General features: G+C 46.5%; 1 protein-coding gene across 1 annotated transcript; it reads right to left on the reverse strand.

Moving 5' to 3' along the window:
- Positions 1 to 1,520: 1,520 nt before the first annotated feature.
- Positions 1,521 to 9,439, reverse strand: LOC120314885 (mitochondrial inner membrane protein OXA1L-like). The gene is made up of 10 exons (XM_039358420.1): positions 9,086 to 9,439; positions 6,350 to 6,484; positions 6,052 to 6,244; positions 5,143 to 5,286; positions 4,776 to 4,861; positions 4,532 to 4,696; positions 4,085 to 4,189; positions 2,300 to 2,462; positions 2,125 to 2,205; positions 1,521 to 1,760 (listed from the first exon to the last, which is right to left on the reverse strand). The coding sequence occupies exons 1-10, from the start codon at positions 9,143 to 9,145 to the stop codon at positions 1,681 to 1,683; spliced, it is 1,212 nt and encodes a 403-aa protein (XP_039214354.1). The 5' UTR covers positions 9,146 to 9,439; the 3' UTR covers positions 1,521 to 1,680.
- Between the last annotated feature and the right edge of the window lie 4,296 nt (positions 9,440 to 13,735).

The raw sequence follows: 13,735 nt of genomic DNA on the forward strand, positions 1-13,735 counted from the left end.
CATATTTCTCACGGGCAAAGGTGCCGCCATGATAGCTTAGGGCAGGGGTAGGCAACCTTGGCCCCTTCTTGGCTAGTGGACTCCCAGAATTCCTGAGCCAGCATGGCTCAGCTTGGAAACTCTCCCGGCGTCGATGGGGGGAAAATAAAACCCCCAAAATAAAATAACGACTTTGAGAGTGAAACGCCCTCTGGGAAAAGGGTAAAGATTAAGATATTATCCATCGTGGCCATATTTGTCACGGGCACTTCGGTATTTCTTTTGGGCTTCCTGGTGCTTGTCGAGGCGATACGGAAGAGGAAGTGCGGCCATGTTTCTCGCGGGCAGTGATGCTCCCACGATAGGTTCGGGCAAGTCTTCCCAGCCTAATATTTTTTCCGCTTTGGCAACTTGAAGACCCGCAAGACCCGTCTCTTGCACCGGTTGGAGCATCCTCGTTCTGATTGGCTTGCCGCCCACCCACTCCTCCTTCCGATTGGCTGGCAAGCCTCCACCAATCAGAAAGACTCTCCTGCGTAGCAACAAGGCAGAGCGAACATTTTGGCGGGCTGTCGCCTGAGGAGGTTCATTATGGGGGCGCTTTGGTCTTTGGCGGGTCTGACGAAGTTTGCTGAGGAAAATTCTTGCCTTTTTGACACAGCTGGTCAGGCGAACAGGTTGCCGCCAGACTTTTCCTGTTTTTTTTTGCGCCTGTGGAAAAGTAATTATGAGGAGAAAGGAGGTTATAAGGGGGGGGGGGTGTTGAGGGATGCGGTAGTGGAATGTCGTCCTCCTTTTGGTAGGAAAAGTGGGGGGGGGGGAACCGCCAGGAGAAGCTGTTGAGGGAAGAAGACCCGCCTTTTGAAAAGAGCAGATAGTGAGAGGCTCGGAGAGGTTGAATAACCTCAGATAAAAATGCCGAATGCATGCTGGTTGGGGACTTCTGGGAGTTGAAGTCCACCAGTCTTAAAAGTGGGCAAGATTGGGAAAATCTGCACTATAGGCCATGACGGGGGGGGGGGGAAATATGGACGTTTTCAAGTTTTTGGAGGTTTCTCATGTAAATGAGGGGTTAGGGAGGGAGAGGGTGTGTGTGTGTGTGTGTGTGTGTCACCTAAGAAGGCTTTTCTTTGTTGGCTTTTTGTAACGCCTTTAAAACCTGACTTTTCCATTAGACATAAGAACAGAATAGTCACTGGAGCCCAGTTTCTGTATTTATTGCATTACTTGGGAAATTGATTATTTTTGTGTGCCATCTTTGTACTGTTTGATCCCTAACGTTTGTTTCTTGCTTTGCTCAAATGGGGAACTATATGCACTTATGGAATAAACCAGTAGCCTTACAATCCACTAATAATGCCAATGTGGGATTTCTTGGTATTGCAGACCAACCATCAGGGTGGATAGTATCAACTTTATATAATTATGTGAACATCCTTTTAAGGGTGAATTGCGTACATTACACGTTTTTCTAATCTCATGCTCCTGATATGCTGACCTTTTTTTTTTTTGCAAAATATTACAGATTGAATTTGAAGAGATTTGTTAATTCAAAGCATAATTTTATGTAATAAATTTACAGACACATTTACACATATGCTCTCAGAGCAAATGGAAAACAAAATTAATAAGTTTAAACTAGGGCAAAAGGATAAGGGAGGTGGGAAAACGTTTTTGCCTTGAATACAGCTTGGGTAGCATTCATCCTAAGTCTCTCTTTTGTGGCGATGGTTTGCTCGGATGCTGTGAGGGTCTATGAGAAAAAGTTTGGTGGAGTGACCCTGTGAATGGAAGAGAGCACAAAAATAAAACTTCTCTGTGTTTTTTTCAAAGTAAAAACCACCTTGTATACCCCCCTCCTCCCAGAACTTCTGCAATCAAGCTGAAAAAAAAAAAATCGTTTGGATTTGATCAAAGATCTATTAGGCTTAGCAGCCTGAGTCTCACATTTACAAACCAGGTGTTTTAAAAGGTAGACTTTCTCTGGATGCTGCTGAACTACAACTCCCAGCATCCTATACCAGGACTGATGATGATGTTGTAGTTCAGCCACGTCTGGAGGATCAGACCTCCCCCTTTCTGAAATGCAAAATACAAGCATTTGTGATCATGGCTGGCAGCAAGTTAACAGTGAAAGAGGCTGACCTTTGTGTGTTGAATCCGGTTGTTTCTTGAGGTACTTCTGTCTTTCGTTTAGCTGATGAGCCATCTGGACATTCTGCCATCCTAGGAGAGATTAGAGCAGAAGGCAGCCAAACTTGCATGACCATATGAATCTGGTCAACCCATTCCTACCTTCAGCCATTTCCCCTCAACTCACCTTCCTTGATGCTCTTCAGAAAATCTTCCTGGGGAGGCACGCTCGTAGGATTGTGTGTCACCCTCTCAGGAATGTGAAAAAAAGTACGAGCGGCAGGTAAACGAAAGAGTAATATTTGCATAATAGAGAAAAAGTTGGATGTCAGCCAGTAGGTAAAGATGGCCTGCATGGGAGAAAGAGAACATGGAACATCCAGTGATCTGCTGGGTTCTAGGTTTGCTTCGCTCCTTCCTGCGTTGATGTGGTTATCTAGCCTGGTATAGAAATGTCTGCAGAAAAACCAAGCTCACATCAGGAATCCAACAGTTCAACACTGGGCTAAGTATATTCTTTATTGAAATTAGGTGATCTCTTCCTGCACCACTGAGAAACAGAAATGACAGAGTGGATGCAGTCCTACCTTATATGGACTAGACGCTTAGTTGATAACAACCTGCTCTACATCTCTGCCCCTGATGAGCTAAGTGAGGCTGCTGATGTCTTTCCTTAGTGCCTGAAGGCTGTGGGGGGAACAACAGGCTTTAGCTGAATTGAGTGACTTAGGTTTTAAGGCCTTCTGCATCTGGGGATTTACCATCTTTGTGTTGGATGGGGTTGCCCTGCCCCAAGTAAACCTCGTGCACAGCTTGGGGGTTCCTCTGGAGTCAGGACTCCTGCTTGAAGAGTAGATGGGAGTTGTGGCCAATTGTTGTGTGCCAATTGCGCCCTTTCTTGGGTCAGGAGACTCTACTTTCTGTCATTCCTGCCGTAGTCACCTCCTGAATGGACTACAGTAGTGCACTCTACACAGGGCTGCCCTTGAAAAAATATCCAGAAGTTTCAGTTGGTGATGCTACAGTAATGCCTGCTCCAAGATCTGTACGTGCTACACCTCTGCCACGTGAGGTGCCCTGGTTGCCAGTTTGCTTCTGGGTCCAATTCAAGGTGTTTTCTCCTTTAAAGCCCTACATGGCATGGAACTGAGATATTTGAACGACTGCCTCTCCCTGGTTATATCCACTCCTATCAGGTCCAGCAGAAGAGACACGTGGTGGGATAGGGAGTGTTTTAATTGGGGCTAGGAAAAAAGCCCTTTCTGCTATTAAGATCCCAGCCCTGTGTAACACCCTCTCTTAAAACACGGCTTTGTCAACCAGTTTGGGGAACCCTTGGTAAAATGGAGCCTGTTAGATCTTGTACGACTTTTTTAAAAATCTTGCTTTTATTATTTTTGTAAATAACCTGAGGTGGCAAACATACCTAATCCTCTTCCTATTTTTCCCCACCACAACCCTGTGAAGTGCTTGGGCTGAGAAAGAGTGACTGGCCCACCTAGTTGGCTTTCATGCCCAAGGTAGGACTAGAACTCAAGCCTCTTGGTTTCTAGCCTGCAGCCTTAACTACTAGACCAAAGTACACTCTCTGTATGTTTTTTCACCACTTTATTTGCTTCTGTCTTATTTTAATTAACTATGTTGTTTTAATGGTTTTAATATACTCTCGATTATTACTACGTACGCTATCCAGAGTCACTATGTGAGATGAGCAGCTATACAAATACGATTAAATAAATGAACAAATAACTTGTAGAACCAAAAGGTCACTCAGCGTGGAAAGCATGCAGGCTTCCAACAGTGCCCCCTTTGAAGCTATGAGACTTAAAGAAAGTTATGTCTACCTCTTTGCCATCTTTGCCTTGCACAACTGCAATCTGCACATGGCAGTGAGACAGATTGCCTATAAATTTGATTAACAAACAAAAATCCGTGGGGTTTTCCGCAGAACCCAGCAGAAATGCCCTCTTACCGTTGGAAAGGAAATTATGAACGGAAGGAAGACCACAGGCATCACTCGGAAAACCTTTTTCATTAGCTCCAGGTTTGGGTTTGGAGGTCCTGCTTGCATCCCAGTCTGAAGGAAAGACAGGTGTTACCCCATGACCAATTTTCTACTTCCTGCTTCACGTATCTATCCCCAGTCCTCATTCCACACCACCAGGATGGTTTTGAATTAGCCTGACAGGAAACAAGCAGGTCAAAGATCCAGGTAAAGCCAGGCTTCGGATAAATGGAGAGCCATTCAATCCCTAGTCAAGATCTGGGTAGATTTTTACATGGTCCACCCCAGAAGCCCTCTCTCATGCCTACCAATTTCTTCAAAATCCCGACAGGTGGAGGGGGAGCACTAGGTAAAAGCTAAGTGGAAGCAAAATCTGGCTAGCCAGACTTCGCTTTCAAATTGCCCAAATCGTACCTCCGTAACAATCCACATGGTGACAGATACCATCACGGGAAGTATGTAGTAAGGATCCGGGGCTGCGAGGTCCGTGAACCACCAGAGCCCCCCTGTCTGCATGCTGGGCACAGGACACTCTGCCATTTTGCGTAGCGCAAAGAAGAACGAGATGAAAATGGGTGCCTAAGACCGAGAAGAGAAGAGGTCAAGCCGGTAAGCCGTGCACACAATAACAAATTCCAAGCATGTCACAGAAGCTGACCTGGACAAGAGGTGTGATTAATCCTCGCAGGGGGTTAATATTATGGGTCTTCTGGTAGTGTTCCAGATCCATGACGGCCTGCAAAACTGGGAGCAAAAGAGACAGGAAATGTGAGGCTAAGATACAACTAAACCTGTCTTGCAAGTGTTGCTTATGAACACTTCCTGTCCTCCAGATAGTGGACTACAATTGCTATCTCCCCCAACCATAGTAGTGCATTTTAGAGGCCGGTAATATTAATGGAAGATCACCCTTCCATCCACGTTATCCTCCTTCAGCCCGATCTCAATGGCTGCTGTTGCAGACTTTGATTAATCCCAGAGCTTTATTTTAATCCCACTCAGGTTTGATCCCATTTTAAACTTACACTGTTGTCTGTTGCCAGTCTTCTTGGCTTCGCTGATTCTGGCACTTAATGCAGTCATTTGGGGTACGTGGTTGTTTAATTCGATTGCGTCTCGCTGGCTCTTTACAATGAGTGGGAACACCAGGCAGCGTATACATACCGTCCCTGGAAATTGGGCAGGAGAGAAGAATTGCATTACTTTGCAGGGCAACCACAAGGTTCAGGCCCTCAAGAATTTACCCTAGAGATGCAGAAAGTCGATAGCTGGATGGGAGGCTGTGATGAGCCACAGGAACACAAGGTGGGAGGTCATTTCCCCAAAATAAAATTATTTTTTTAAAGTTTTTTTAAAAACAACAACAACAAAAACACACCTCAAGACTCCACTCTGCTGATTTGGGACATCTGTGAGAACGAAAGAGATATATACAGTATCCCCCCGATGTCAATTCTGTCTACCAATTTTGGCCTGGCTTACTAGTCAGTTGTGATTTGACTTCTGTTCCCAGTCACAATGCACAGTCCTTGACTTACGACAGTTCATTCAGTGATTGAAGTTACGGCAGCACTGGAAAATGACTTATGACCCTTTTTTCACATTTATGACATTGCGTGGTCATGCGATCAACATTCAGACGCTGGGCAACTGACTCACATTTATGACGGTTGCAGCATCCTGGAGTCATGTGATCGCTTTTGGCGACCTAAGTCAGTTGGGGAAGCCAGATTCACTTAACAACCGTGTTACCAAATTAACAACCGCAGTGACTCCCTTAACAACTGTGGCAATGGGGCAGAACTCACTTAACAAATGTCTCGCTTAAGCACAGAAATTTTACCCTCCACTGTGGTCGTAAGTTGAGGCCTACCTGTAACACCCTGTTGTTTTCTGTTCCCATCTGCTTATAACTATCCCATCATTCTCTTTACCTGCCACAATGGCTCCCCACCAAGGCAGCCCCAGGTCCAGGTGGAACGATTCCAAAAGCTTCAGGATAAAGCCCACCGGGTTGTAGCTTTCCAGGCCCAGTTCAGCCAAAGTCGGTTCTTGCAAAACTACTTGACCAAGTTCCTCCAAAGGGAGGACGTCCTCCAGAGGTGGGGTGGATACACCTTGTACAACCTGGCAGGCAAAAATGAAGGTAAGGCAGGTTCCCCACATGCAAACGTCACTCCCGGGTGAGGTTCCCTTTTACATCCCTTCGAACAATCCAAGCAGTTGCCCCACCTGGATGCCTGCTACGGCTGCGGTGCTCCGACTCCGGATTGTGAGTCTCCAAGGCACGACAGGAAAACTCTTCAACCGAGGAACAAAAGACGTTCTGGCCTGGGACCCCCTCAGGGATACAGAGGTCCTGTGAACCTGCAAAGGAAGTGGCAAAAATTGTTGTGATTCCAGTGCCAGCCTGTGCTCGCAACAGCTGAGTCTGAGGGATCTGAGGAGGAGGTGGAGGAGGCATTTGAAGGGCCATCAGGGGCAGAGGGAGGCTCCGATGAATCACAGGATTGACGGTTTGATGCAGCGCCTGGGCCCTCCAGTCGTGTTCCTGATGAAGCTCAACTGTGTGAGGAGAACGAGTCAGACTTGGAGGACTCACACTTGATGGACATGCTAATTGATGCACGCACACGTCGTCAATTAGCGAGAGTAAATCAGCAGCAGTCAGTACAGCAACTCCAGGGTCAAAGGAGAAGGCAACGAGAGGCAACGCCTTGGGGCTGCTGTATATAAAGAGGAGGTGTCGGCGGTGCTGGTTGCTAAAGGCAACCGTTTGCAAAGTTCTTCTTCGGATCCTGGTCTGTTCGTCTTGCTCGTGGCTATCCTTCTGTTTGCATCGTGTTTCCTGTGGACTATTTCCTTCCTTTGGATTGAGTTTTGCTGTTTGTGTTTTGGACTATTTGGCAGGTTGGTCACCCATATTAAAAGGGGTTTGTTTTGTTTTAAGGCAGTGTTCTCAACCTTTTTAATGCCGCGACCCCCAACCGGTCGTAAGTCGAAGACTACTCAACCGGTCGTAAGTCGAGGACTACTCAACTGGTGCAGCACCGTTTGCAGAATGGGACTTTGGGCGGGCTCAGCAGAGCAGAGACAGCCTGGACAATTCCTATTGGCTTTTGAAAGCCAATAGAATTAGACTCCATTCAAGAGAGTCTATTCTATTGGCTTTCAAAAGCCAATAGAATAAAAGGGAGTAGCACAGCTAAAGAAAAGGGGAAAAAAAATGGCGGACTGCGTTGTCTGGCGACCTCCGTGAAATGGTCGTTCGACCCCAAATGGGGTCCTGACCCACAGGTTGAGAACCACTGTTTTAAGGTCTCCAGCCTATTGTATTAACAGGGGTTTGGTCCTTGTGCCTTTAACAAGGATGGCTATAGGCTGGGATAGAACAAAAATACATGGGGAATTGCAATGCCACAGTCCTTCTCTTCCCCTTCCCTGCAAACGCCATTCCCTTGCAGCACAGATGACGTTACCTAGTCTGGCAATGAAAGGTCTGCGAGGAAACGACCCAGCTCAGAGAGCACCCAGGACCCTGCAAGGCCCATTCCCTCAGCATCGATGTCCCCAAGGTGCTCTTTCAGGAGGCCACTGGACTTCCTTGTTTTTCTCCGAAGACGTTTCGCTTCTCCTCCAGGAAGCTTCCTCAGCTCTGACTGGATGGTGAGGAATGGGAGGATTTATACTCCTTGCAGACAGCTGGTCGTTTGCCTCCTTTTAAGAGGGTCGTGGAGGCCACCTGGAGGTTTACCTGTGTGCTCAGGGTCCCCTGAGTGGTGTCAAGTGGGTGTGGAGCCTTCTTGGCTGCGGGATTTTCCCTGCCCTGTGTGCCTTCACGGTGTAAGGCAGCGAAGAATGCAAGTGGCCAGCTGTCTGCAAGCTTGAGCTGAAGAAGCTCCCTGGGTGAGAAGCGAAACGTCTTCAAGGAAAATCAAGAAAGTCCCGTTGCCTCCTGAAAAAGCCCTTTTGGAACCACCACCATCTGGATGACTGAGAATCTCCAGGGGTTCTCAACCTTGGCCACTTTAAGACTTGTGGACTTCAACTCCCAGAATTCCTCAGCCAGCAAAGCTGGCTGAGGAATTCTGGGAGTTGTAGTCCACAAGTCTTAAAGTGGCCAAGGTTGAGAACCCCTGCCATAGACACTTCTAGCACTGATGATGTTATCTAGTCTGCCAGGAAGCAACTCAGCTCAGGACCCCAGAGTCCTTCTCTTCCTTCTCCTCTCTGCAAACGCCACATACTTCTAGCACTGATGACGTTCCCCAGTCTGGTAACGAGACGTCCGCCAGGAAGCAACCCAGCTCAGGGTGCAGCACCCAGGACCCCCCCTCCTTGCAAAACAGCCCCAGACTCGGGAGGGACGTCAAGGAGGGCATTGTTCAGAGGGGAATCCCCTTCAGGGGAGAATCCCCTCCCACGAATAGGGACGCAGAGATGACCCCTCCCCGGCCCTGGTTTGGGCCTAAGTTCAGGGTCCGGAGGGGAAGAGGAGGCTAAGTGGAGGCTTCTCCTAGGACAATGTTTCTCAACCTTGACAATTTTAAGGCATGTGGACTTCAACTCCCAGAATTCCACAGCCAGCTGTGGAATTCTGGGAGTTGAAGTCCACATGCCTTAAAATTGTCAAGGTTGAGAAACACTGTCCTAGGGCAAGGGTCTTCCAACTTGGTCCTTTGATGACTTGTGGACTTCAACTCCCAGAATTCCTGGCATGCCTGGCTGAGGAATTCTGGGAGTTGAAGTCCCCAAGTCACCAAAGGGCCACGTTGGAAGCCCCCCCCCCCGTCCTAGGGACTCCCCGTCCGACCCCCGAGGAGAGCCGACGGTTAACCCGCTCCTGGGTCAGCCTCCCCTGCAAGGACGAGCAGCGCAGGTCGGTGGCGGGCCCGACGGACTACATTTCCCATCGCGCGACGGGCGCGTGACGTCACAGCCCTCTCCCTCCCCCCCCGGCATACCCACCTGAGGATGAAGCCCTCCCGCCGCGGTCCACGCTCGCCGCAGCGCCGCGAAAGCCGCCATGCTCTCCGGCTTGACCGTCGCGGAGGACCCGGCTGCCTCGTCACGTGACCGGAGCGCGAGCCGGAGGGGCCGTGTGGACGCTCTTCCGAGGCCGCCGCGGCCCTCTTGGTTACGGGCACGCGGCTTTGCGTCTCCCGCGCGACCTCTAAGGCGAAGGGCGATTTTTTTCGCGAGGAGTTCCTCCTTAGGGGCCCGGAGTAGATTGGCGGAAAAAAAAAGAAATAAAATAAAGACTCGGAGAGTCGAGAAGGATAGACTTCTCCGCTGTAGCCATGTTTGTCACGGGCACTTCGAGCCTTCCTTTCGGCGGAGTGAAGCCCTGTTTATTGCCGTCGAGGATAGGCGGAAGAGGAAGCGCGGCCATATTTCTCACGGGGAAAGGTGCCGCCATGATAGCTTAGGGCAACCCGACCAGTCTAGCTATACGTTTCAACCTTGGCGACTTCGAGTCGTGGAGACTTCAACTCCCAGAATTCCTCAGTCTAAATTCCTCAGTCTCAGTCTTAACTTATCTTAACTGTAACTCGTTTGGTTCCATTCTGCCAAGTGGCCACTGGGGGGAGCTGCTGCATGCATTATTTTCTTCTTATTCGTGCTAACTTTTATTTATTTTTATATATAAAAAAGCTAGTTTAGGAGTGTAATTTAATTCAACAGGCAGGATCAAGAGCAGCTCCCCACCGTGGCCACTTAGGAGAATGAAGTCAAAAGAACTTGGTTTGTATTTTTTTTTTTTTTTTTTTTTACTGTACTTTGGATTTCTGCTTTGCCAGCAATTTTGGTGGTACTCATCCAGAGATCCTCATCCAGAGATCAAACCAGCAAGGACCAGATTGTCTATGGAGATTCTCAGTCATCCAGGTCGTGGTGCTTTTCAAAAAGTAACTTTTGAAAAAAACAAACAAGAAAGTCCAATTGCCTTTTGAAAAAACGCCTTTGGGACTAGCAAGGACTACAGTTTACAGAACTAAGTCAGCCCCACCCCCCAAAAAAATATTCTTGGGAATATTAAAAGGCAGAATATTAAAAGGCAGAATATTGGTGTAGGGTTTCCTGCCTGAGCAGGGGGTTGGACTAGATGACCTCCAAGGTCCCTTCCAACTTTACTATTATTATTATTTCCCCAAAGGATCTTAAAGGCAGAACCCCCCCCCACGTCTCTCTACCCCAAACAGAAACCAGGTCTGCAGAAAGGCAGTTGTGATAATCTTGTCAGAAAGATTGGAATCAGAAAGCTGGGATTAGAAAGACAAAGATCTTTAGAATCAAACATCCCTCACACCAAAAATCCAACAGTCATCAGCCACAGTCACAGGGAAGCAGGATATGACCTTTGGGGCATAATAGGATTAACCCACCACCATCAGAATACCAAAAAGGGCACACACAGACTCAGGTCAAAATACATGACACAGGAAATACCAAGCCTCAAACAGAAACAGGAAACAACCTTGAGAGCCCCAGAAGGTATAAAAACCCACCACTCCCTGCTACATGTGGCAGTTTTTCCCAGAGCCATCTTTCTGTCTGGCTCACCTCTTCAATAAACTGCAACCTTCTTTCTAAAGCAGTCTCCATTTTGATTATTCCCGGCTTGGACTGGACCTTGATGAAGCTTTTTCTTTCAACAACGTCTATGGAGATTCTCAATCATTCAGGCTTGTCCCGAAGGTGCTTTTGTTTTGTTTTGTTTGAGAACTGACTGAACCTAAGAAGCTTCTTGGATGAGAAGCAAACATTTTCAAAGAAAAATCAAGGAAGTCCAAGTTACCTTTTGAAAAGCACCTTTGAGACAGTCTGGGATATGGTGGCATCTGTAGCCAGCTGCTAGCCAAGACACTGTGGGAAGAATCCAGAGAAAGAAATATTTTGGGGAATATTAAAAAGGCAGAAACTTCTCCTACCGCCCCAGCCAGAAAACTCAGCAGAGGCCAGCTTTTAAAAATGCAAATTCAAAATAATCCTTTCAGAAAGATTGGAGCCTTCCAGCTAGAAACTGAAGAGATTAGGAAGACAAAGACATCTAAAATCTACCTACCCCACCCAAACTTTGAAAGACATGACCTTTGGGGATATAATAGGATTAACCCACCAATACCAAAAGGGCACCCTCAGACTCAGGTCAAAGTACATGACATAGGAAATACAAAGCCTCAAACAGGAACAGGAAATAACCTCAAAAGTCCCAGAAGGTATAACCCCCCCCACCACTCCCAGCTACATGTGGTCAGCTTTCCCAGAGTCACGCTTCTGTCTGGCTTTGCTCTTCAACAAGCTACAATCTTTCTAAAGCAATCTCCATTTTGTTTATTCCCGGCTTGGACTGGACCCGGATGAAGATTTTTCGTTCAACAACACCTTAGCAGATAAAATGTTTAGATGTGAAGCATGATAACTTGAGCATCATGGCATCATCATGTATCAAATTCAACTTAGGACTTGCCCAGCGATACCTGATGCAATTACTTGTATTGTGGTGGTCTGAGGCAATTTCAATCACAAAACTTGTATCTTATAATAAACTTGGTCAGCCTGAAAAAAGTGATACTTGACTCTGTCTGACTTTTGATTTCACACAACTCGTATCCTGACATAGGCGTTCCCGTCTAGGATGAGGGGTACAGGTTCGTTCTCGACTTAACAACAGTTCATTTAGTGACTGTTCAAAGTTAAAACAGCACTGAAAAAGTGACTCGTGACCATTTTTCACAGTTACAACCTTTGTAGCATACCCATGATCACGTGATCAAAATCCAGACACTTGGCAACTGGCATGTACTTATGACTGTCGCAGTGTCCCGGGGTCACTTGATCCCCTTGTTGAAAGAAAAATCTTCATCAGGGTCCAGTCCAAGCAGGGCATAAACAAAATGGAGACCCCTTTAGAAAGAAGGTTGCAGTTTATTGAAGAGCAAAGCCAGAAAGAAATGTGGCTCTGGGAAAGCTGACCACATGTAGTAGGGAGTGGTGGGTTAATCCTATTATGTCCCAAAAGTTATATCCCTGGTTCCCTGTGGCTGTGGCTGATAACTATGTCCTGTGCTGGATGTTTTTGGGTGAGGGGCTGCTGGTTCTAATCTCATCTCTCTGGTATTGTTAGCTATCAGTTTTACTGCAAGGGATTTCAAAATATTTTGTCTTGAATGGGCTTCTGCCTGCTCGCATTTGTTCATGAATGGGGCTGAATGGGGTTATCAAATCTGCATTTCTAAATGGTGGTTTCCTGTGTTTCTACTGGGGGCTATTAAGAAAAACTGGGCCTGCTTTTCTGCCTTTAAGATTCTTTGGGGGAAATATAATATTTTGCCTTTTTAATGTCCCCAAAACATTTCTTTCTCTGGGGTATGCGTGTGCTGTCCTCCCACATCCTTTTGCAACCTTCTGACAATGGGGAAGTCACTTAACAATGGTGTTGCCAAGAGTGGTTCTCTTAACAACTGATCACACAATGAGACAAAACTCATTTTCCCTGTTGACTTTGCTTGGAAGTGTTTCTACATATTCTACAGTTATGAGTAGTAATGATAAACAAATGATTTGTCTTGTCTTTGGTGTAAATCTCCTTCCCAATGTAGACCCTCTCATCTATAGGTCCTCAACTTCTATCTCAGGGGCTGCTCCCAAAGAAGAGGGAGTCAAGCTATTCTCCAAAGTGCCTGAAGGCAGGACAAGAAGCAATGGGTGGAAACTAATCAAGGAGAGAAGCAACCTAGAACTAAGGAGAAACTTCCTGAGTTAGAACAATTAACCAGTGGAACAACCTGCCTCCAGAAGCGGTAAATGCTCCAACACTGGAAGTTTTTAAGAAGAGACTGGACAGCTATTTGTCCGAAATGGTGTAGGGTTTCCTGCCTGAGCAAGGGGTTGGACTCGATGACCTCCAAGGTCCCTTCCAACTTTATTATGATTTTTATAATAATAATATATATTTCATGTGAGATTTGGATGTCTATCAGGATTTCAACCACGTTTAATCTCGATTTAGAGTTCAGTGGCTATCTTCTTATCCCATTATGGACTTCTGCTCAAGAAAGGTGAACAATCTACCGTAAAAGCTAAAATATTATCTTCTTTGTCTATGGAGATCCTCGATCATCCAGGTCATGGTTGTCCCAAAGGTGCTTTTTCCAAAACGCAACTGGACTTTCTTGATTTTTTTCTCCCTTGAAACTGTTTTAGCTTATCAGTTCTGAAGGAGCTTCTTGGATGAGAAGCAAGGAAAAAAAAAATCAAGATAGTCCAGATATGGCCTTTGGGACAATCATGACCTGGATGATTGTGTTGGAATAATCCAGAAAAATAAATATTTTGGGGAATATTAAAAAGGCAGAGTATATTTCCCCAAAGGAATAATGGAGAAGATCTTTAAAAAGGCAGAAACTTTTCCACACACCCCCAGCCAGACAATTCAGCAGAAACCAGCTTTTAGAAATGCAGATGTAACAATCCATTCGGGAAGGTTGGAGCCCTCCAGCTAGAAGCTGAAGAGATCAGGAAGACAAAATCCTTAAAATCTACATACCCCACTCACATTCTAAGACAGGACATAATAGGATTAACCCACCACCATCAGAATACCAGAAAGGCACA

Source organism: Crotalus tigris, unplaced genomic scaffold, assembly GCF_016545835.1.
Source record: "Crotalus tigris isolate CLP2741 ecotype Arizona unplaced genomic scaffold, ASM1654583v1 scf7180000019019.109888, whole genome shotgun sequence".
In the NCBI taxonomy this organism is placed as follows: domain Eukaryota; kingdom Metazoa; phylum Chordata; class Lepidosauria; order Squamata; family Viperidae; genus Crotalus; species Crotalus tigris.